We start from the raw sequence: 21,530 nt of genomic DNA, 5'->3' as shown, positions 1-21,530 counted from the left end.
GGCGTCCGGGTGCAGGAAGGGTTTGATGTTTCTCATCAGAAGGTGAGAAAGGCAGAAGCTTCACGCAGGTCATCCTTTTTTAGGTTGGTTGCAAAACCGTGATGCTGGTGGATCTGTGCCTATGGAGGGTTGTGCTAAAGCAGAGATGGTTTGGGGTTAGTACCTTTGAGGTCAGGAGCTGCTGCTTGAAGGGAAGGCCAGGATTTGATCTTCTGCCTTTCCTCAGGATTTGGGGCTGTTTGATTAGCTGGGAAACAGTGTTGTTCAGATCTTTTTCTGCAAACCTGAAGTGATGGCTGGTGACTTGGATCAGTCCGATACTGTTCAGATCTCCAGGATGGGTAGCGAGGTGAGCCTTGCCATGCATAAGAGGAAGTACTGTGGTTCCTTGTGGTATCTGCCTGCACCATGAGGATGCCACTTGTCCCTTGGTGTCAGGAAGCTGATTTTGGGGTAGAAGGTGTGTGCCCTCATTAATCAAATCTCTGCTGGTGTTGTAATGTGCTGGAGAAAAACAGCAGGGAGCTGTCGATGTGAAGTCCATCCCTGGTACCTGTGTGTGATGGGCAGTCTGATCCAGTGTGCAGATTGCTGACTGGTTTGCTTAACTGCTGCTTTAATGCCAAGAATTGGGTTTGAGTGTTGCTAAGACCTAAACTAATGTGGATATTGGAGGCAGTCCAGGCTTTCCACAATGTGTTGAAAGCGGAGTACTTGCCTATTTGACACACATACTGGTTCTTTTTTACCAGAAAGAAGATCCTGTGAGGAGCATAAAGGACTGCTGGGATAGCCCGAATGCCCCTGCACTTTCCACTTGCAGCAATGCGGATATATTCCGCCGAATAAATGCCATGTTGGACAACTCTCTGGATTTCAGTGGAGTCTGCACCACGCCTGTCACAAAAAGCAAATGTGATGCCCTGCCAGGTGATGGAGGGGGCTGCTGGAGGGGGGAGGCACTTGATGGGGCCTGGTGAACAGGTGGTGGTGGTAATCCTCAATGGTGTGGGTATTGGCATGTTTGGAAACTGGGGGCTTTGCTTGTGTGCCTGAAATGAATAATCCATGTATTTCCTGGCAGCGTGGAGGTGGCTGGGAAGGCTTGTTTGCCTCCCTGTGGTGCTGTGGGTCACTGTGGGCAGGATGTGAGTGCTCCCTGCCTTACTTGCCAATTCCTGATGGGAATACCCCCAACAGACTCCTTTAGTCCACCTCTCCTGGAGGCAGGATTAATCTACTCTCAAGGTTAGCAAGGCTGAGTTGCTGCGTACATGGAAATTGCAAAAGGATTTTGCAAAAACATATTTGCCACAGGTCAATTGACCTGCATGTAAGAGCACAGGTGAGTGCAGACTTCCCTGCAAAGCAAGCTTCATGTGATGAAATCGGTGCTGCAAGCTTCTGTTTCCTCCAGGCTGAGGGGAGTGGGCATGTTCTGCTACCTCAAGACAGAAGTTTTCTGCCAAAGCAGAGAGTGTTTGGTCTGGTCTTACTTTTATCTGAGTGAAGGACATCCTTTTGTCCCTTTGCAACAGCCCAGGTCTGATAGTGAATGTACCTGTGCCTGATATTCCTTTTGCCAGCATACCTCTGAGCAGGAGTGCTTGTGCCAAGGATTTGGGCACTTCAAAGGGATTGTCCTTGACTGTCCAGCCTCTGAATTACAGGGTCAAGAAATACTTTGGCCATAATTGGAAACAAACAGGTCCCTCAGGATATGTCCCAAAACAAAGTGGGAAGGGCTGAACCTCCCCAGCTGGTGACCCTGCAGGGTGCCATAGGCAGGAGCAGCTTTCTCTGCAGTCACATGGAGACAGGGTTGCCTTGGTCTGATGGGTAATCCAAGGTTTAATCAAATGGGTGTGGAAAAAACTCTAAATGGGTATCTGGCTACTGTGGGGGTCTGTTTGATGCCTGTACAGTGCAACTTTGTTCTGGGCTAGCAAAATGACTGCTACCAGATGACTTCCAGTGCAGCTTAATCTCCTGGGTATTTGAGGATTTAGCAGTGTTGACTGGGGGCTGATCTGGCCATGTGATCCCATGCTGGCACTGCAGAAATACCAGAGGAAGTGAATTGCTTGCTTCGAGGCCTGGATTGATGGCCAGCATTGCTTGAAACCTGCCTGGTAAAGTTGCACTGGGGGCTATGCTGGCTACTCCAGAGCAGTGGTGTAGGGATTATTAACCAGTTCAGATTAGTGGTGCATTTTTAGAGATTTTTGTTGTTGGACTGAGCTAGTTTGGCTATGTTTTTGTCCCCTGTCAAAGTAGTGGCTGATGCTGTAGCTGATCTGGATGCACTGGAAGCATAAAGGAGAAATAAACAGGAATACTTTCCTTTATCTCCTTGCAGTGGGTTCATGAAAGAGTTATTTCTGGATTCCTTGTTGAAATCTTAGCTATTACTCATTTGAAATGGGAATATTTAATACAATCTTAGAACACGTTCATGGTATTTCCTGATTGAGTTTCAACTTGCCAACGTTAACCTAGTTTATAAAGAAGTGTCTGCCTGCTAGAGCAGATTGATCCTGCAAAGGTGTGGGTTAGCTATGGTTTTGGGTCTGGGTTTAAGAGCTGGCACAGCAATTTTAACTTGCAGTGCTGTATTTGACTTTGAAGTCTCTTCACTGAGGGGTGGGGGTGTTTGCCTGGCACTGCAGTAGAGCTTTTTACTGACCTGCTGCTTGTGAATCTCTGCTTGTTTTGTTGCTTACTCTGGTTTTTCCTAGAGACATCTGGACCAGAGTGTCCTGCTAGTGATACCTTGTCTGGAAACTCTGAGTTTCCCAGTGGTGTTGAAGTGCTTGTTTCAAGTGATCAGTAAGTCCTGTGGAAGACTTCATAGGGCAAGTACACTGGCACTTGTGTGTAAAAAAAGAGCACCTTCCTCTAGAAAATGTTATTTCTGCTGCAGGGTAACCAAAGTTTTGCTTTGGGGACACTCTAAGCAGCTTTTTCCTGCTCTGACAGCTGAAGACCAGTCTCACCAGTGAGTGCTGGGGACCAGAGTTGGGGGCCAAACTCAGCAATAGTTACCTGGACAGCAGGAGGGTTTTAGCTTGTCAAATTCCATGTATAGAGGCACAAATGCTTATGATCTTGTGAGGAAAGAATTCCTCACTTCCCAAAGGATACTGGGCCTTGCTGAGGAAGGCTGCCTTGGGCTAATGGAGATGTGAAGTACTGATACGACAACAACCTGGGCCAGCAGATATCGGCTATAAATTCATGGATGAGTCAGCATCTGCCAAAGTATCAGCAGCTCAGTTACTGGTCTCCCTCCAGTCCCAGCCTTGCTTCCTTAATGTTGGAGGTGGAGTCTCTGGGTAGGTAAGGAGGGCCTAAATGTGGCAGCTCCACAAACTTTGTCCTGTCTTTGCCGCTGTCAAGTGCAGGAGCTACTCTTAATGTTTGATAGGTTGCTGATGAGTTTTCTCCGTGGAAAAGCTGGCAGTGTCAGCAAGGATGTGAGTCCTGGGGCCTCTATGATCTATAAATGGGGGAATTACTTTGGCACCTGCACATCCCTGGCCTGGGTTGTGCAGAAATTTACACCCTATGGCTGTAAGGCTGAGCAGTTGAGTGCTGAAATTCAGAATGTAGTGCAGGTACCTGGGCAGGTGGTCAAGCCTGGAACAGGTTGTTGGAGCTATTTGCCTTGCCCTTGAGTGAACTTCTGGGTTGGTGACCAATGGAACAGAGAACCTTCATCTCAGGTGATGTTTTGTCATTGCTCTAAGTCACTTCTGAATAACTCTTGAGTCTGTAGTGCTTTTACTTTGTGCAGGAACAACTGTAGTTAGACTAGATCATCATAAAACTCCTTGCTTGGGCAGGCTTAATGAATCTTGAGATTCACCTTGAATGTAGTAGCTATAACAGGTGAAAAGACTGTCTTTTTACGACTTAAACTCTTTTAATGGCAGAGCTTGGGAAAGAGACTCTATTCCAGCAGTAAGTGCTTGGACTTTAATCTATTTGTGGTCCCTCAAGCTTTTCAGTTGTCATCTTCAAGTCAAAATAAATTTATCCTGGCTTGGACTTTTGTTGAAGATGCCCCTTTGAGCACTAAGAGGATTACACGTGGTGAAGAGATGGCAGAAGTTCATGACCTTCACTAATGCTATTGGGGAAGCATGTGTGGAGACACTTTACTGGGCTGACAGTGAGGCCATGCTGGGATCAGTCCAGCAGCAGCCTGAGCAATGTGAGAGGACAGGCTGATTCAGCACTCCTGGATCCATGCAGTCAGTGTTATCCTGTTCTGGGTGGAGCTGGGACTGCTGCTGCAGGTTCAGCTTGTCATGCCCAAAGTTGGATCTCTGTAAAGGTCAGCTTGCAGCTGATGATAATCCATGGTGAGCTTCACTGCATTGTCAAAGCCAGCTGTGTTGGGATGCCCAGGCTGACCACCCCTCCTGAGATTTGTGGGCAGCTGCCCCAGGAGCCCTCCAAGCACCAGGCTCAGGGTGCTCTTCCAAACTCTGGGGTGTAGTAGTGTGGGGAGAGCTGTCATTGTAGAACCTGTCTGGTGGCTTCTTGGACAGGGTCGTGGTGCTTCACAACTACAGCCTGACCGGCTGCCTCAGTCCTCTCTGGAGAAAGAACCACTTCAGTGTGGGCCTTAACCTTTAGTGGCTTTTTGTGTGGTGCTGGAGAGGGGAGAGACAGTGTGGCCTTGACAGAGGCAGCAATCAGCATCTCCTGGAGCAGCTGCCTGTCCTTGAGCAGCTGCTGTGCAAGGAATGTGATTTTAAAGCTGTTGCATATGTTTATCACTTCTCTGAATAAGAATGTTTCTTAACTGGCTGGTGGTTTGTTTGCCAGGCTTTAAACTGGGCCTTGCTGGGTGGAAAGTGCTACCTACACCAGCTTTTGAAACTGTAGGCACAACTTGCAGCTTTAGTAGAACTGGAAGTAAAGCTCCCACAGGAGCTCTTGCATGCCTGTTGCTGGTTTCAGCTGAAGGCAGTGCCTTGTTTAAAAGGAAATTTAAAGATAGGTAGGTACCCCGAGTGTCCCAGCAACATTGATCTATTATTAAGCTCTGCTCATTTAACAGCCACTAAGCAGCCATTATTTTGCTCTAACTTGGCAGTCCATTGTGTGAAGGAATGGGAGATGCTTATATTACTTCCTTTGGATGTGAGAGGCTTCAGGTGCCAAGCTCAGTGTGTAAAGGCTGTTAGATGTGGCCCATCAGGCTTTAATGACTTGGTGGCTTTATTTGAGGAAAACTGAAGGACAAATGCAAACCCGGACTAGGTGATGACTAAATTGGCTTCCTGTTTGTTCTTAACTGCAATCAATTGCAGTTAATAACCTATCACTTGTTTAGCTGTCCAAAAAGTCTCTGATACTTGTAATATCAATTTTTCTACTCTTCCTTCCTTGCAGCCCCAAGGGAACATTCCAGATAGCACTGGATGCAGCTGATCTGATATACATGGTCTTGAATGAGGGAGCAAAACACTCTAGGATGCAGAGACTCTAAAGGAGCTTTGCTTACCTGTTAGCAGGAACTCACCTGAAGCTGGCAGAATCATTCTGCTTCCCCCAAAGAAATGCTGGATGCCACATATCTCCAGAATAGGGAAATTCTACACCTGTGCCCCAGAAAAAGCACACTTACTTCCCTTGTTCTTGTTGCCCTTTGGATTTGAAGTGTCACATTGCCAGGTCTCTGCCTACATGAGCATGATGCTTCTCTTCACTGGAAAGTGGCTCTAGTAATTGGGTTTTGTATCAGATGTGCAGATGGAAGCAGGTCAGTGTTCTGCAGAGCAGGGACTTGGCCGAAGGTGGTGTATTCTACTGTGGTTACAGATTGGTAGTGTTCCCAAAGATCCAGCAGTTTTCTGATATGTACTGAACTGTCACTCAGGTTTTGGTGCTGTAATTCTGTGACAGTCTCTGTTACTCTAGGAAGAGGGAGAGGTAGAGCAGCAAGACTGTTGCAGTGCCTCTTTCTTGGTTTCTGAAGTAGCCGTTCCCCAGCTGCTCAAGTGTTTGTGGTTAAGGAATAAGGCAGACTCCTTCATCTTCTGTGGAACAGATCATGCAGCAGCAAGTGTCTCCACTTCAGGAACTTTTCAGATTACAGGGGAGATGCTTAGTTGTGTTTCAGAAAAAGCCTCTTGTAACTAGTGGGTTTATGCTGAACAAGTGCTTTTCTAAGTCCCTAACGACCTCCATTGCACTTTAGGAATACATTTGGGTCATCTGAAAGCTTTCACTTGGATATCTGCTTGCCTTGTGTGCAGAAGGCACTTGAGATCCTTAATTTTTAGGATGTAGTTTCCAGCCTTTATGATGGGAGGTGCAGAGAAGTTTGAAAGGCAGAGGAATGTTGCTGCTGGCTGCTACCTTCTTGTTTGTCATCTGAAGGCTTCTTCCTCTGCCTCTGGCTTCTCCACATTTGGTTTGGAACTTCAACCTTGAAGAGCTCTAGTCCATGGGGTGAATCTGGTTTTGTCAGTGACTGGAGCTTATAACTGAGCTGGGCTTTATCATTCTGCTGCTGTTAATGCTTGGGGCCCACATTCAAGGAGAGGTTTTGTCTGTGTTCAGGCTCTGGTGGAAACCAGCACATGGGAGCAAAGGGAGAACTGTACTGGCTGTGGAGGTGGTAGGAATGGGATCTGACTTGGTTTGTGTTTGCTTAACCATTCTGAGAAAACAGAGTAAGAAAAACTCTTTGCTGGGTTGTTAGTTGGCCTTCCCAGATCTGGCAGGCTCAAATATCTGAACACCTTTGTGGTAGCTGTAGCACGACCTTTCCAGACTGATGGCACAGAGATGCTGCTGCTGTGGGCTGGGAACTGAATCATACTCCTTGTTCCTCCTGCTCCCTTAACCCACAGCCTCTTGAGGGTCACAGCTTCTGCTGCCCGGCCTTGTGGATCCTTCCAAAGCAGGCCTAGGCTGTAATTTCCTAAATGTTTTCTTGTTTGAAGTGCCTGGTTGGTGCAGCCATGCTGCATACCATATCAGGGGAGCAAACCAGGCTTAAAATTAACTCCCTGTGGCTTGGTTTTAACTAGATGAGCTCCCCAGCCCAGCTTCCTGTGTGGAAACTCACCTGCCTAAAGTGGTGTGAGTGGGGAGGGGGGCTGGGGCTGTAGCAGCTGTCCTTGCCTGCAACTGAGAGGTCAACTCTGGAGATCCTCACCTTCAAGAGCCTTTGGAATGTCTTAAATCCAGGGCTCACAGTTAGTCTGGGAAATGCGGCTTTCCATGTGGGCAGTGATGTGGAAAGCTACCCAGCTTGTGGTGTGACTTGGCTACAGGGATCTCCTGGACAGGCAGGAGGGAGTTGCCCAGGAGTGACACTTGCTCCAAGGCCAGCAAGGGAGTGTTTTGTTAAGTACTTTATTCTCATCATGCTGTTGAAGCCAAACCCAACAGGCTTGGGAGGCTGGAGCTCAGTCTGTCCCAGACTCTGGGGCAAGAGCCGAGCACAGTGCTGCTCCCTCTGCCAGGATGGTTGGCTTCCAGTGGCGACTCCAGGGAAAAATCCAGGTTGGAAGGGCTTGTGCTGGTAGTTGGTGCTTGGAAAAATCTGCAGTAAAGCATTTAGGTTGGGCTGTGTCAGGTTGCAGAGGGAAGTTACTTAGTATGTGGTAGGCATTTAGTTATGAATAACTTGAAGTTATGACTCTTTAGACTGAATTTTTGTCAGAAATCTAAGTCTTCCTGCTCTAGTGTCTGATTGGTTTTTTTCTGCCTACAACAATTGATTGCTTTGTAACAAATCTCCAGACACTTGACTTTTAAAAATAACTAGTCCAGAAATCTATTTAAGTTCTTTGTTTTGTTAATGTTTTACCTGGGTGACCTGTATCTATCTTTTAGCCTGGCTTGGGAGTATTAAAGGGGAAGCAGCTTGGGCTGGCTGTTGGCTTTGGATGGAAAAAGATCTAATTAAAAACTGCTGGTTATTTGAGTGGATTCTCTGTGCTTCCACAGTTAGAGCTGTAACTGGATTGCAGGGAGTTTGTTTTTAATGTGGATTGAAATCATTAGAGGGAATCGTGGATGTTTTACTTCAATCTAATTTGGTTCAATTAAACAAAACAGTTTATTTCCTGAAAAATGTGGATAGTGAGGGAAAACATGACTGGATGCTGCAGAGTGAGTGCTTCCTGTCACAAATGAATTTGTTCCCTATTTTCCTTATTTGTTCAGTTGTGGGTTTCATCCAAGCTGTTGGGATTCAAGTTGTGCTGTGTGTCATTACTCTCTGTCCATATTTCCCAAAAGATGAAGCTTGGTGGAGATTGTTCTTTTGAGACCTAGCAAGATCATCCCTAGTCCCCAAAGGGGAGGGAGTCTCTAGCTACCAGGGATCTGTGCACAGTGCTTGTGTTTTCATAAAGGCAGGAATGTTACATATTCATATGGACAAGTTATGGTTGCTGTGGGAACTGAGTTGGCTGAGCATTGTGTCTTGATCCCTCTCATCCAAAAAACTATCTGGGAAGAATTGATGCAGTGGAATACTATACTGGAGATGCAGTGAGACACTGTCAGAGGAACAGATGCTGTTACAGGTGCTTGGTAGTAATGTGACTGAATTGGCACTATAGCTTGTACTAGTACTACTAGGAGTAGGAAATACACTGGTGGATGCTGACCTGGTGGAATGATGTGGAGGAGGCTGCAGCTGGGAGGGGGAAGGTGGCATGTTGCCAGCAGGTTATGGTTTTAAATTGTCTAATCATGCCTGCAGTGCCTCAGTTCCTCACTGGGGTCTGGGAATGCTGGTGCTCCCAAATTGCCATTGGATGAAGGCGAGGGGCCTGCCTCTGGCAGCAGTGGCCTGTGTCACACACAGGTTACCCAGCTGCCATCAGCCTTTGCCTGGGCTTTGCTCATGGGCATCCGCGTGGCATGGGATGTGGATGTGGAAAGGAGGCCAGGAACGCTGTTGGGCTGTCTGGGATGGCTGGGGCTGCACGTGAGAGATAATGTGACAGGCTGGAGTGACTGCAGTGCCTGCGGAAGAGCTGGGAGCAGTGTGTGGAGTGAGGTGTGCATCTGATGGCACAGTGGGAGGCTGTGGGGGCAGGGGGAGGAGGAGGAGACAGCTGCTGCTGCTTGGGAGTTGGCTTATAAATGCCCTCTGACTCAGATTTTGGGTAGCACAGCTGAGCATCTTGTGGTTTCACCAGCCCCCAGATCCCTGAGTTAAACTGGAATTCTCAGACTATGAACCTGCTGTGTTTCCTTAGGCTGTTGGCAAGGGCTTAAACCAGAGAATCTGCATCTCCAGTCCTGTAGGCTTGTGAACACCCTGCAGGGGAGGGGAGGGCAGGGAGAGGGGGGACCGGGCGGGCGAAAGGTAAACAGGCCATGAAAAATTCCTGATGTGAAATGGGTCTGCTCAATCCTCTTCCTCCTGTACCAGCAGGATGTGCCTGCTCAGGCTGGACCAGGGATAATGGGCTGCTCTCTGGGTAGTGGGGGTTGAAGGTTATCCTTGTTACTCAGGGGTAAACAATGCCGAGTCAGTGAGGCACAGTGGCCAGGCTCAACCAAACAGATTATGCCAGCAGAATTGCGAAGCTTTGCATCGGGTCTGAATTGGAGCCAGCAGCTGGAAGCTGGCCAGGACTAAAGTGTTTTTGGGTTTTGTGGGTGGGAGGGAGGCGGGGACAGGAGAGCTGGGTAGCACTAAAACTAACTGTGCTCTGTTGCTGCTGCTCTCGTCGTTGCTGGGGGGATTGCTGCCTCCAGCCTGGTGTCTGCTGTGCCGAGGAGCCCTGCTTTGTGCTGCCTGCCTCCCCTGATTTACTGGAACTGCTCCTCTTCCTGCTACCGTCTTGTCTGTCAGGGGAATCTTACCCTTTCTTTTTACCTTTATTTTGTAAGAGCTGATGCAGTTCTCTTGCATGGCTGAGTGACGTCACTGTCAGCACAGTAAGCATCAGCAGCCTGGTCACATGCTGACCCAGTCAGTAATGCAGACGGGATAGGAAGGTGGAGGGGCTGAGGGGGGTGGGGGGCTGGATTCTGGACATATGGTACCCCTCCCTTTTGGGGTGCATCTGCTGGTTGCAGGAGCTGTGGCTTCAGAGCAACACGAGACCTGGCTTGGGGCTTAATGCTTTGGAGAACTCCTGCTTTAAAAAGAAAAAAGCAGCCCTGAACTCTCAAGCTTCTGTTTGTTCTTCATCCAAGCAGACATCCAGGACTCTGAAGAAGCAGTGGCAAGCAGGATGCTCTTCCCTACGTCCACGCAAGAGTCTTCCCGTGGCCTCCCAGACACCAATGATCTGTGCCTTGGCCTGCAGTCTCTCAACCTGACAGGGTGGGACAGACCCTGGAGCACCCAGGACACTGACACTGCAGCACAAACCAGCACGCAGTCCGGTGAGTCTGCTGACACATGCAGCAACAGTTGTTGGATTCTGTGTGTGGTTTTGGCTGGTTTCAAGCTAATGTGGAGCGATGTGCTTGTGTAACAGGGCGCTGGCGGCAGCTAATGGGGGCTTCTCGAGCTGAGGTGCTTGTGTAATGTGACAGCTGAGTTGGGGAGGCTGTGGCTGCCTGTGCCACAGCCCCCTCTGCTCTGCTGTCTGCTCACTGCAGATGAGAAGTGCCCGGGGTTGTTTTGCTCAGAGCTGTAACACTGCTGGAGGAATAACCTCACCAAGAGAGGAGAAATCCTCTGGCTGTGTTTGAAGGGAGTGGGTGGGGGGGTGTGGTGTTAGGAGGCTGAACACGCTGGGTAGGAGTGAGGCTGAACTTCACTTCAGCAGCCTGAGGAAATCCCTGGTGGCAGGGAGCTCTGCAGGTGGGGGGGCAGGGGTGGTGTGCTTGCAGAGGCCCCCCCCATGCCCAATTGCCAAAGTCCTAGCAGCCTCAGCCGCCCAACTCTGCTGTGGGGTGTGGTACAACCAGCACCTAGCAACTTCAGTCAGGAGCTCCTCAGCTGGGTGGGAGACTTGGAGGGATCCTTCTCCACTCTCAGGCTCAACTAGAAATAGCAGGCTGTGCCTGGCAGTGGGCTGCAGGAGATGCTGTGGAATGGCTTCTTGTTTTAACTCTTCTGGTCCAGTGCAAACGTATGTGCTGGGCAGGGTGTGGGCTTGCAACCACATGCTGCTGGCTGGTGTGCCCTTTCCCCTTGACCCTCTCCAGTCTGCTTTTGCAGCTGGGATCAGCTGGAGGATTCCAGGGTTGCTGGGTGTTCCCCTTGGGGTGATGTGGGGTCCAGTTAACTGTTTGAGACACCAGCCTTCCATGTAAAATCCCAAGAGGGAGTGCTGCATGCACAAACTTAATGTATCCTCTCAACCTGGTGTTGGAGCAGAGAGGTAAAACAGGGGAGAGTTGACTTGCTAGCCTTTGAGGCGTGTAAAAACCAGTTTCACAAACAGTGTGTTCGTTCAAGTACCAGTCTGTGGAAAGATCTAGTGCTTTGGCAGAGTTTGTACAAGTACAGTCTGGTTGCTACAGAAACTCATCCCTTTATAGCAGCATGCTCCTGCTTTGTTAAAAGGGGAGCGCATTGGTGCCCAGACTTGGGTGGCCCCAGGCATGGAGTTGGTGCTGACAGGAGTATAGATAGCTTCTTGGGTGGGGGAACTGGGCAGCGGGGTTTGCCTGTGTTAGGTGTTTGGTGGGGTGGGGGGTGCTGTCCTGAGCATAGGAAGAGGCTCTGGAACGCAACCCTGAGTTGCTGCATGAGTTGTAAAACAGAAAAAAAGTAATCGTGGGGTAACAAAGTTCGAACAGTTCTATCTGAGCAGTTTATTTGAGTTTTTGCATTTAATTTTCACAAGACTTGGCATGTGGGACCTGGCATGGGCACTTGAGGTCTGCCTGCAGCCCAACTGCGGTAGCTTTATTAAGCCTTGCTCTGCTCCAGTGAGCAAACCTCCACATGGTCCTGTGGGCTTCCCTTAATGAACCAGGGAATACCACATACTCCTGCCTGTACTTTCATTGCCAGCTGAGACTTGAGGAAGGAGAACCAAGTTGTTAGTGTGCAGTGGGCCAACCAGGTGCCTCAGAGCTCTGCTCTGGACCCTTTCTGGCTGTGGGCAGACAGGAGGCCTGCTGTTCCCTCTGTCACAGAGTCTTTAATGGATGAGGAGCACACTTGGAGCAGGTGACATTCCCTGGAGCGACCCTTCTGCTTACAGCCGTGGCACTGGGCTCAGCGCACAGTGCGCTGCAGAATGATGCTGTCACACATGAAGGCAGCCTCTCTGTGCGGATGTCCCAGCTCCACCTGCTCCTCTGTAGCCATCTCCAGAGCTCTCTTGGCCAGCTTCCTGCCAGCCTGCCTTGGCAGAGGTGTGGATGTCTCCGCAGTGCTCCGGCAGGCAGATGAGCAGTGTACTGGCATGAGCCTGGGGTGGGCTCTGCGCCTCGGAGGTTGGGTGGTGGGGCTGGCATGACCATGCTGGTGGTGGGAGTTCACTGCTAAGGGGGGGTGGAAGGGCTGCTGGCTTTAGGAGGGAGGTTAAGCTGGAGAGGAATGTGCTCTGGTGACCTCCCTGCTCACAGAGGGTGTATCTAGTGTCAGGTGCCCCCATGGACTGCAGTGCTGTGTGCTGGAGCTCCTGCCTGCTGCAGAGGCCTGGGTAGAGCTGTGGAAAGGATCTTGCCTCAGGCACAGCCCTGGGCTCTGATCTGTGCCCACTGGGTGGTTGTGGCAAGTGTGGTAACAGCTGGTAGAAGATGGCACCTAGGGCTGTCTGAAGAGGCCTGTTTCTTCACTTCTGACTGCCAGTATTCCCATTAGTACCTGGAGAGGGGATGGCTGGGATGCGAGAGCTGCCCAAGTGCACTGTTTGTAGAGCAGCCTCTGGCCTTCTGTGGCTGTGCAGAGGGGTCTGGTGCCCTGGGGCTGTTGCAATCTTGAGACACTGTTCTCCTTCTCACTCCCACACACACCCTTTGCAGGCGGGCAGCGGCTGGGCCGGGAGTGCTTCACGGTCTGGGCTGCTGTGCTGTCCTGCTCTGGGGGCTGTGCTGGCTGGGGAGATGGAAGGCTGATCCTGTGCACAGCTCTGCATTGCTTCAGCCACCCACACCTCCCATCTCTGTGGGGCCTTGGGCCTTCCTCAGGGCCCCGGAGGAGTGGCAGTGGAGCTCCTTGGAAGCAGAGAGCTTGTAGCTTAGGCATGTTTTCTGAAAGGTTACAGAACACTCTGGTGACAGAGAAGTGTCCTGTGTCTGAAAGCTGTGTGGGTCTAAGGAGCTGGCAGATGCTGGTGATTCCAGATGACCTGTCTGTGCTATGATGGAAAGAAGGATGATATGGAGAGGATGTTGCTGTGTCTGGGTGCTACTGAGGCCTGGGAGGCTGCAGCTGGCCCAGCTCGTAGGGCTGGGATGGCCCTGGGGTGTCCTGCAGGCAGGTGAGGCTGCAGCAGGGCTGGGCTGTGGCTGGACACGGGGGAGGGCTGGCACTGCCACGCAGAGCTGCTGTGCCACTGGCAGGCAAGCGTTTGGAAGGTTCCAGCAGTGACTCAGCTGTGTGGACCCACAGAGAGGTGGCTGGAAGGGTGGAAATGCAACAAAATAGCGAACAATCAGTCCAAAAATATTGCTGATGTGGTCCCCTGCAGTGCTGTGCTTGAGTACTGATGAGCTGGGACCTCTTCTATGCCTAGTCCCTGCCAGCAGGGAGCTTCCTCAGCTTGGGAAGGACCTTTGGCTGCACAGCCTTCTGGTGTCACCTTGTGCTCCCTGGGCGTTGTCACCACGATGCCCTGGTGCAGTAGGAGCAAATGCCTGCGGATAGCAAGTCGGAGAACAGTGGGGGCTGGTCTTTATGCCCCAATCCTGCCTAGATCCCTTGTTCCCAAAGGGCCATGGAGCCCCTTGCACTCAGGCAGGGTTATTTGTGAGTTTTCCTTCTGCACCTGGCCTGTAATGCACAGAGGGGCGTGTGCTGAGCTCTGAAGAGTGTGCCGGAGGCACTGCTGGTGCCTGGAGAGGCAGGCTGGAGCTGCTGGCACTTCCTGGCTGTAGGACTGAACTGCTGCCTCACAGCAGGCAAAGTGTCTCAAACCCTCTGCTGCCACTTGATCTGTCAGGCTAGAAATATTTCAGCAAGTCGCAGCAACCTGCTCTGTGACGGAACTTGTGCAGGAAGCTGGCCTTTAACATTTCCAGTCCTGCCATTCTGTATTTCTTGCAGTGTTTCTCTGCCTTTAGCCTTCCCAGTAGGCTGGCATGTGTGCTGAGGTATCAGAGTTCAGAGGCAAGGAGGGGTTTAGAGGCAGTGAGGTGTGATTGCCCTTGATGGTATCCTTTACCTTCGCTACCTTGTTTCTCAAGGGGTACAAGCAAATGGGGTCTCGATCCAGTTTTTGTGTGGAGACCAGCCATGCACAGCAGATCCGTGTGCAGATTTTGGGTCTCCGTGCCTGGCATTCAGCCTGCATGCCTGCTGCTTGGTCTGGCTGGCCTGTCCTGCCCTACATTGGGAGCTGTCCCTGTGCAGGAGACTTGCCTGTGGGGAAATCATCCTAAAACCAGTCTGTTAACACTAAGTCTGCAGTGCTAACCTGGGAGTGTTTTTAGCAGGATCAGGTCTTCTGGAGAGGATGTTGGGCTCTCTAGGTGAGCCCAGCAGGTTTGTCTTCCTGATAGCATCTGATGGGGCACCTTGCTGTATCTGCCTCTCTGCTTGTTGTGTGATCTTAAAGCTGCTGGTGCAACAACAGATTTGATGTTTTCCTTGGAATTTTTTTCTTGAGACTGCAGCTCCAGCCTCATCTGTGCCCTCTGCGGGGTGGCTGTTGCTGTCTCATTCTCCAGCCTGCAAGGTTGTTGCAGCTCCTATTGCTCTGGTTCCGGAGAAATGGCCCATAGTAGGAAAGTGCTGCTGAATCTTCCCAGTCCTTGGCTCATCTGCTTCCCAGAGGACAGAAACTCATTTTTGCAATAAGCTTGCTTATCTGTAGGTGCTTAAAATCTGCCAGGCTGGAGCTGTGGGCAGTCTGTTGTGCGTTGCCTGGCAGATAGTGATGCCTCAGAGCATGAATCTCTGAAGTCCTCAAGGCAAAACTGTGTCTGAAAGATGAAAGAAAGGACCTGTTGCACATGGATTCCTTTCCTTTCTTCTTGATAACAGCAGGAGGGATTCAAAAGCCACTCCCCAAGGTCAGGCTGTTTTGAGAGTGTGCTCAAATGCTGTGTGTGGTAGAGGGCCCCTGAGCCCCCCAGGGGAAAGTTGCTGCTCAGCCTGGGGTGGCTGTTTATAACTACAGCATGGCTGTCACTGGTTTTCCTTGAGTTGCTTGAGTGCTTGGATGCAGAGCTTGGGGCAGAGGATTTTGGTCCTCAGTTCTCCATCTGTTTAATTTGCTGCTTGGCTAACCCCTGCTAATCTCCACAGAGCTCTCCTAGGTCTCTCCCTACTGTTTTCCCTACTGTTTTTCCTGCTGTCTTTTGGACAAGTGGCTTCAAAAAACCTAGGTGTGTCCTCAGTTCCTGTATATTCCTGTTTGGCTGTGTGTAACTCCTTCTCTTTATGCTAGAGGAAGATTTCAGAGGCTCATCCTGATGGAGTTCAGTGTCTGGGCAGCACTAGGTTGGCATCAGAATATTGAAGAATTCCTGCCTCTCCCCTCCCCCCACTCTGTAATGAAAGGGGTGTGTTGGATATGGGGGTAGAGCATTCCACCTGAGTGAGATTTATTTCCATCTAAGCCCAAGTATGCCTAAAAGACTCAGTGAAAGGTTCCTTTGTGCTGCTGGCAGTGTGGCTGCTGGGATGAAGAGGGAAGGGCAACTCCTGCTGATCCTGGACCTGTGCCTGGTAGGAAAACAGATAACCAGAATTTTGGTGGTGGTCCTGACTTGCATGTTCTTGGTGTCCCTTTGTTCCTTTGAAAGGAGGATGGGCTTTCCCAGCAGCATGGTTCTTTGGGAGCAGTTTGTTGATGCTCAGTGTAGTAGTGGAAGCACAGATGTGGTGGTGGTGCTTCCTCTGAGGGTTGTGGATGATAGCAGTGTAAGGGCACAAGGCTGCGAGCTGGTTTGACTCTCTGGGTCTCCTGTTTGGTGCTGATATTCCAGGAGTACCTGAGACAGCCTTACTAAAATCTTCTCCTATGCCATCCTGGCGCTTGTAGCGCTTTTCTAAGGACTTTCTTGATGCAGGTACTTAATGGGCCCTTGTTCCTTGAATGCGTTTCCATAAGAGCTGCTCATGCTCAGTAGGCTGATTCCTCAGTGCTTGGCTCCAGTCACCTGTGCTGGGGAGTGGGAAGCACTTAATAGCTGCCCACTGCTCCGGTGGCAGCTGTATTCCTTCCTTAACAGAATAAAATATGTATCAAATAAGTAAAAGTATCAAACCTGAGCTTGCAATTGGTTTGTAATGGAAATTCATGTCAATCCAACTCTTAAAGCTTCCATTTGTGCAGCTTCTCCTAAAACAGATTTGTTTTTATCTGTGCTGATGCTGTAAAATAGATGCAAATAGAGGAGTAACTGGAACAGGAACCGAACCAGCATCTCTCCTTGTATCCAACCAGAACTGAAGTGGGTCAGGGTAGCTCCAGTCCTGTGCTGAAGGCAGTTTGTGGGAGCAGGCATGTGCCACCCAAAACCCTCCCATTGGCTTCTGTCAGGGAGGGGTGTTTGATTGTGGCTTTTGGAACAGCCCCATGGCACTGTCCAGTGGTGATTTGGAGCACATTTCTCTCTGCTTACTCTGGAATTGAGCCTTAAAAGGCATGTTCCCTTCCAAGGAGAGCATTGGAGCTGTTTGGGTCTGAACTGCCCCAGGTGATTCATGGCTTAGTCTTTCCTGTGATTGATATTGGAGGTAGCAGCAGGGAGTGGTTTAGTGTGTGCAAGCCCTGGCCTGGAGTAGGATTCATCCCCAAAATTGCACCAGTCAAATGAGGGATGAGGTTTTCCTCCAGCCTTTGCACTGCTAAGCATCTAAGCAGTGGATGTGATGATTCCTTGCTGGGCAGAGCTGATCCAAAAGCCTGTGTTGCAGTTCCATCAGGAGCATGGGAGCTCTCTAGAAAAGGCCTTGAACGTAGTTTTGACTTGGTGCCTTTATTGCATACTCCACAGCACGTGCTGACATGAGTGCTTCCACATGGAGCCTGGGTAGGGAACCACATTTGGACCTGCTCTCCCAGTGTGCCTGTAGCAGAGACTGTAGGCCCTTTGTGCTCTCTTGCCAGACTGGGATTTTTAGGGTAACTCCAGCTGGAAGGGACCTCTCCAGGTTATCCAGTCCTGCTCTTGCTCAGAGCAGGGGTAGGAAAGCTGCTGGGGGTTGAAGAAATAATGTAGCCCAAGGGGTCTCCAGAAACTAATTCCGCCTTGCTGTTTCCACAAAAACACCCTTTTAAGTGGATACCTCCCCCGAACTGGCTCAGAAATTATCCCCTTAAAAATGATGCAGTGGTCCTTGAGCTGTCACTGCACAGAGGCTGAGTGGTGCTGGTGTAGGGCTGGGGCACTGAAAAGACATCTCCAGCCAGGATTGCACCTTCTATCCATATCTCCAAGCTCACTCCCCCTATGCCTGGTCCCTTAGGCGCCGGCAAAACAGCTGAATCACAAGTGCTGTCTGTGCTGCTGCCAGTGCAGAGGCTGCTCTCGGGCACAGCAGCTGGTGCCATGCATTTGAGATGGCCACGGGGACATGCTGGCTCCCTCCTTGCCCTTCTGCCTGGCTTTCTCTCCAGAAATGTGGAGGGGAAGGTGAGGCAAACTCCCAAGCTGTGAGGTTGAGGGGTGCAGCCCTATGGAAGGTAACTGGCAACCTGCAGGCATCAGGAGTTAGGGAGTGCTGGTCTAGCAGTGGCTTTATGTCAGCTGAAGGCTTCAGTGAGGCTTGTGTGCCATTTCCCAAAGAAAATTGAGTTTGGGACTAAAGTCTGTCTTCTCAGTTGCTTTTCCCTCACTGTAGCCTGCAGAGGGGTCTGGCCAACACCCTGCCCCTCTTCCAGACACCCTTCTAAAGGTGGTATCCTGACCCTGACATCCCCAAATTGTGATGCATCTGAGGATGAGTCACTCACCCTTATCACGTCAGGTAACACACAGAGCACAGTTTGCACTCTAGATGTTGCAGCAGATAATTGAGAGGAGTTTGGTACTTAAATATAGAAGTGCTTGTTCTTGAGGCTTGTGAAGCTGAAGCTTGTTGTGCAGAATTTGACCTGAATATGTTGGCTTTTAAATATCTCTGGGACTGATACATGTTAAAACCTGCTCTATTTCAGTGTTCTGATCTTTTTAAAGACAACTGTGATTGTGGCAGCCTGCTTAGTGAATGCAATTACCTGGGCACTTGTAATCCTGAATTGCATTTTAACTGTCTCTTCTGATTTTTATGTTTACCTTGGGCAGCTGTTTTCCCTTCCTAGAAACACATAGGATTAAATTCCCTGCCTCAGGAAGCAGTGATCCTTGTTGTCAGCTGGGTCCTGCTCTCAGTGGCAGCAGAGGACCATGCTCTCAGATGTTAATGCAATAATCTTCTGCTTGTTCCCAGTTATGCTGCTGTTTCTGTTTTTCAGGGCAAGTGACTTACTGTGTTGGTGCCAGAACCAAGAATAGACTTCAGGTGTCCTGACTCTAATTCTGTGGTTCAGCTGTGGGAGCATGCTGCCTTTTTTATTCCCCTGCCCCCTTCCTAGCAAACCAGAAATAGCTGCCCGAGTATCTTCAATTTTTCTTTGCCCCAAATGAAGAATCTATGAGGGCAGAGGTTTCTCTTTTGTAGTTCAGGGAAAAAAATGGGCTGTGCTGTAGGTCCTACTTAGATGATGGTTTCTGCTGGTTTGATTACATCTGCAGTTCCGGGAGCTGCTTTTCACTGGAGCTGGTAGTTGGCTCAAGATTATTGGGGCTTCTGTGGTGTGACACAGCTTGGAGAGGCCTTAGTGTTATTAGAGGAGTCATACAAAGTCCAAGGCACAGTCTGTTTTTTCAGTGGAGTAATGGGAATATAATGAAATTTGGGGAATTTGAGCTGGGCAGATCCTCTGGATTTGTCTGCTGCTCAGGTGAGTGCCAGGGTTAAGGACACAGTTCCTTCCACCTCTGGGCTTTATCCCATGGCAGCTCCCCTTAAGAGGAAGAAAATTTTGTGCCACTGCTCTTGCTTGTAGCTTTTCCTTGAGTTTTTTGTTCTCCTATAAGAGCTTGAACAGGGAGAATCCAGTGTCTGCCTTCCCTGTGCCAAGCAAAGCATGTCCCTGTCCTGTGTGATCCAGCCCCATATCTGCAACTGCTGCTGGCCATGTTTCAGTCAATGTTCCTGTACTGCAGGCTCCTTGTAAGCAGTTCCAGCTCCCACAGCTGCAGGTGAGAAAGTGCTAAAATTTAGGATTGGACTGGAATGTTGGTCACTCCTTCCCTGCTGTGAGATTTGAGCCTACTTGGTGTTTGTGTGTGAGGAGGGTAAGCTCACCCTGGCAACTTGTCTGGCTGTGTTACTGCTGAACTACAGCTGTAGGAGGTGGTCGAGGTGCCCATTTGTTTTTCAGACGTGCAAGTGTTTCTCTTGCCACGGAGTTTCTCAGTGTCTGTAGGAGGTGCTGCTTTCTTGGCAGACAAATATTCAGCTTGCTCCCACCCCATCAGGGCAGAGCTTGGCTGGGTGGTAAAAACTGCAGACAAGCTGTTTTTCTGGAATTGCAGCAGGCTATTGTTTAGGACATCAGCACTTTTTAACTTTACAAGCTTATTTGATGCATGACAAAAGAAAATGCACTGTATTCAGTCTCCAGGGTCTCGGTCACACTGCTTCCCTCCTCTGCTACCCTGCCCTGAGTGTATGTATGGTGCTGCAACCTCTGGGCATGGCAGGTGCCCCTGAAACCTGGCTTTTCTGCTTTCTCCTGGTAAAGAACATTCCTGTTGATTTCTGTAGGAAGATTGAGGCAGAAAGATGGACTTCCAGCCTATGTAGTAGTTGGTGGATGCAGGGGGAGGTCTTTACAGCTTGCCATCCTTCTTGTGCTCAGTAGTCTCTGGAACAGATTAACTTCAGGAGATGGCAGTGTCCCTCTGCCTCACCTTGCTGGGGGTGCCAACCTGTAGAGGTGACCTTCTGATGGCCTTGCTCAGACAAGTCCTGAACTCTTCAAAGTAGGCTTTTTCCAGCCTGCAGCGAGTTTCAAAAGGCTGGAACACATCTCCAGAGCATAACTTCCTAAAGTGTGTATGCTCCCCTGGCCCTGGGGCTGTGGCCAGCGTGGTGTCAAGCTACCTGTGCTCAGTCTGTGGGTGCCAGTGTGGCTGGCAACTCAAGGACTGGGCCTGGCACACTGCTCCTGCAGCAGGAGCTCCTTGGCCATGTGTCTCCAGACTGAGGGGTGTGGCTGTGTGGCAGATGCTGTTCTCAACTGTGGGAGAGCTCACACTGTTCTAAGTGTGGAGAAAGAACTTGAGTGGAAGGACCTGGGCATCTGCTGGATAAGAGGGATTTTTACTCTGGGCAAGACTCGGTTTCTGGATAATTTGACTAAACTGATGTGCGAGGGAGTGAAGAGTGTCAGCACTGATCTCATATGCTGTTGGCTGGCTGGTCTCCTGCTGAGTTGAAACAGTTTGTTCAAAGGGTAACGTGGAGGTGGCTGCGCTTCTGGTCAACTCTGTCCATGAGGTGTGTATTCAGTGGATGCTCCATGTGAAATGTCTGGATGCGGTACTTGGTGCTCTGGTCTAGCTGGCAAGGTGATGACTGGTCAAAGGTTGAACTCTATATTGGAGGTTTTTTCCAACCTAAATGATCCTGTTGGTCTTAAGGTACTAGAGGTAATAAACTCATCAGCGTAGTGGTTATTTTTCTCAGAACCCTTCTTTCCCTGAGCTGCTGGTATCAGCAATCCTTGGGACTCATCTTTACATTCATCTCTTACAGAATGTGCATGGGCGAAGCTACTAGGACAGTCTGTGAATCGAATGGCTGTGAATTACAGTGTTCAGGAAAGAACTATGTGCTCCAAGGTCCTGGGCAGGTGCTGAAAATCTTAAATTGTTTGTTTTAATGGGTGGATAGAATAGTGAAAGCTGTTTATAGTGCTTGGATTGGAAGTCTTGTTGTTGCGACACTTTCCCAAAGTGTGCTCTGAATTGCAGCTTGTGCTGGTGGAGCAATCTGCTTGAGATGTGGGCTCAGTGTAGCTGCTTGTTTCTGTCAAGTGTCTGGCTCAGGTATGATGGGAATGAGAGTTTTGAGTTTGTTGATTCCCTGGGCCTCTTCTGGAGCCTGGGGTGATGCAGGAATAATGGTGTATCCAAACAGTGCTGACTAGGGAAAGCTTAGCTAAGAAAGAGGAGTAGCTTGAAAAATGCTGCTTCTCCAGGACCTGGCTTGTGTGACCAGGACCTGGCGATGCCATGTGGTGTCCCAGCTGTTCCACAGAGCTCAAACCTGCCAGTGCTGGGCTGGCATGCTCAGAGATGAAGTGGAGCATGCTGGCTCTGTGTCAGGGCATTAGAGCTGCAGCAGAGAGTCAAAAGGCAGTGCCCAGATTCTATTAAAAGCTCCTTTACTGCTGTCCCCTGCA

General features: G+C 49.9%; 1 protein-coding gene across 5 annotated transcripts in view; it reads left to right on the top strand.

Annotated features, from left to right (window-relative positions):
• The first annotated feature begins 752 nt into the window (after nucleotides 1-752).
• The window catches only part of CPEB1 (cytoplasmic polyadenylation element binding protein 1), a 32,439-nt gene continuing 11,661 nt past the window's right edge, over nucleotides 753-21,530 (top strand). For 2 of the 5 annotated variants that reach the window (XM_033070733.1, XM_033070731.1), the window contains exons 1-2: nucleotides 775-930; nucleotides 10,195-10,383. In XM_033070733.1, the coding sequence (XP_032926624.1) occupies nucleotides 855-930; nucleotides 10,195-10,383 (265 nt within the window). In that variant the 5' untranslated portion in view covers nucleotides 775-854. Of the gene's footprint in view, nucleotides 931-9,668; nucleotides 9,931-10,191; nucleotides 10,384-21,530 lie in introns of those variants that run through there. The other 3 variants (XM_033070732.2, XM_033070735.1, XM_033070734.1) reach the window with 3 other exon arrangements.

The sequence above is a fragment of the Catharus ustulatus genome, chromosome 12 (assembly GCF_009819885.2).
Source record: "Catharus ustulatus isolate bCatUst1 chromosome 12, bCatUst1.pri.v2, whole genome shotgun sequence".
NCBI classification, from domain to species: domain Eukaryota; kingdom Metazoa; phylum Chordata; class Aves; order Passeriformes; family Turdidae; genus Catharus; species Catharus ustulatus.
The sequence above is the reverse complement of the archived record's forward strand: the minus strand, read 5'-3'. Positions and strand labels throughout refer to the sequence as shown.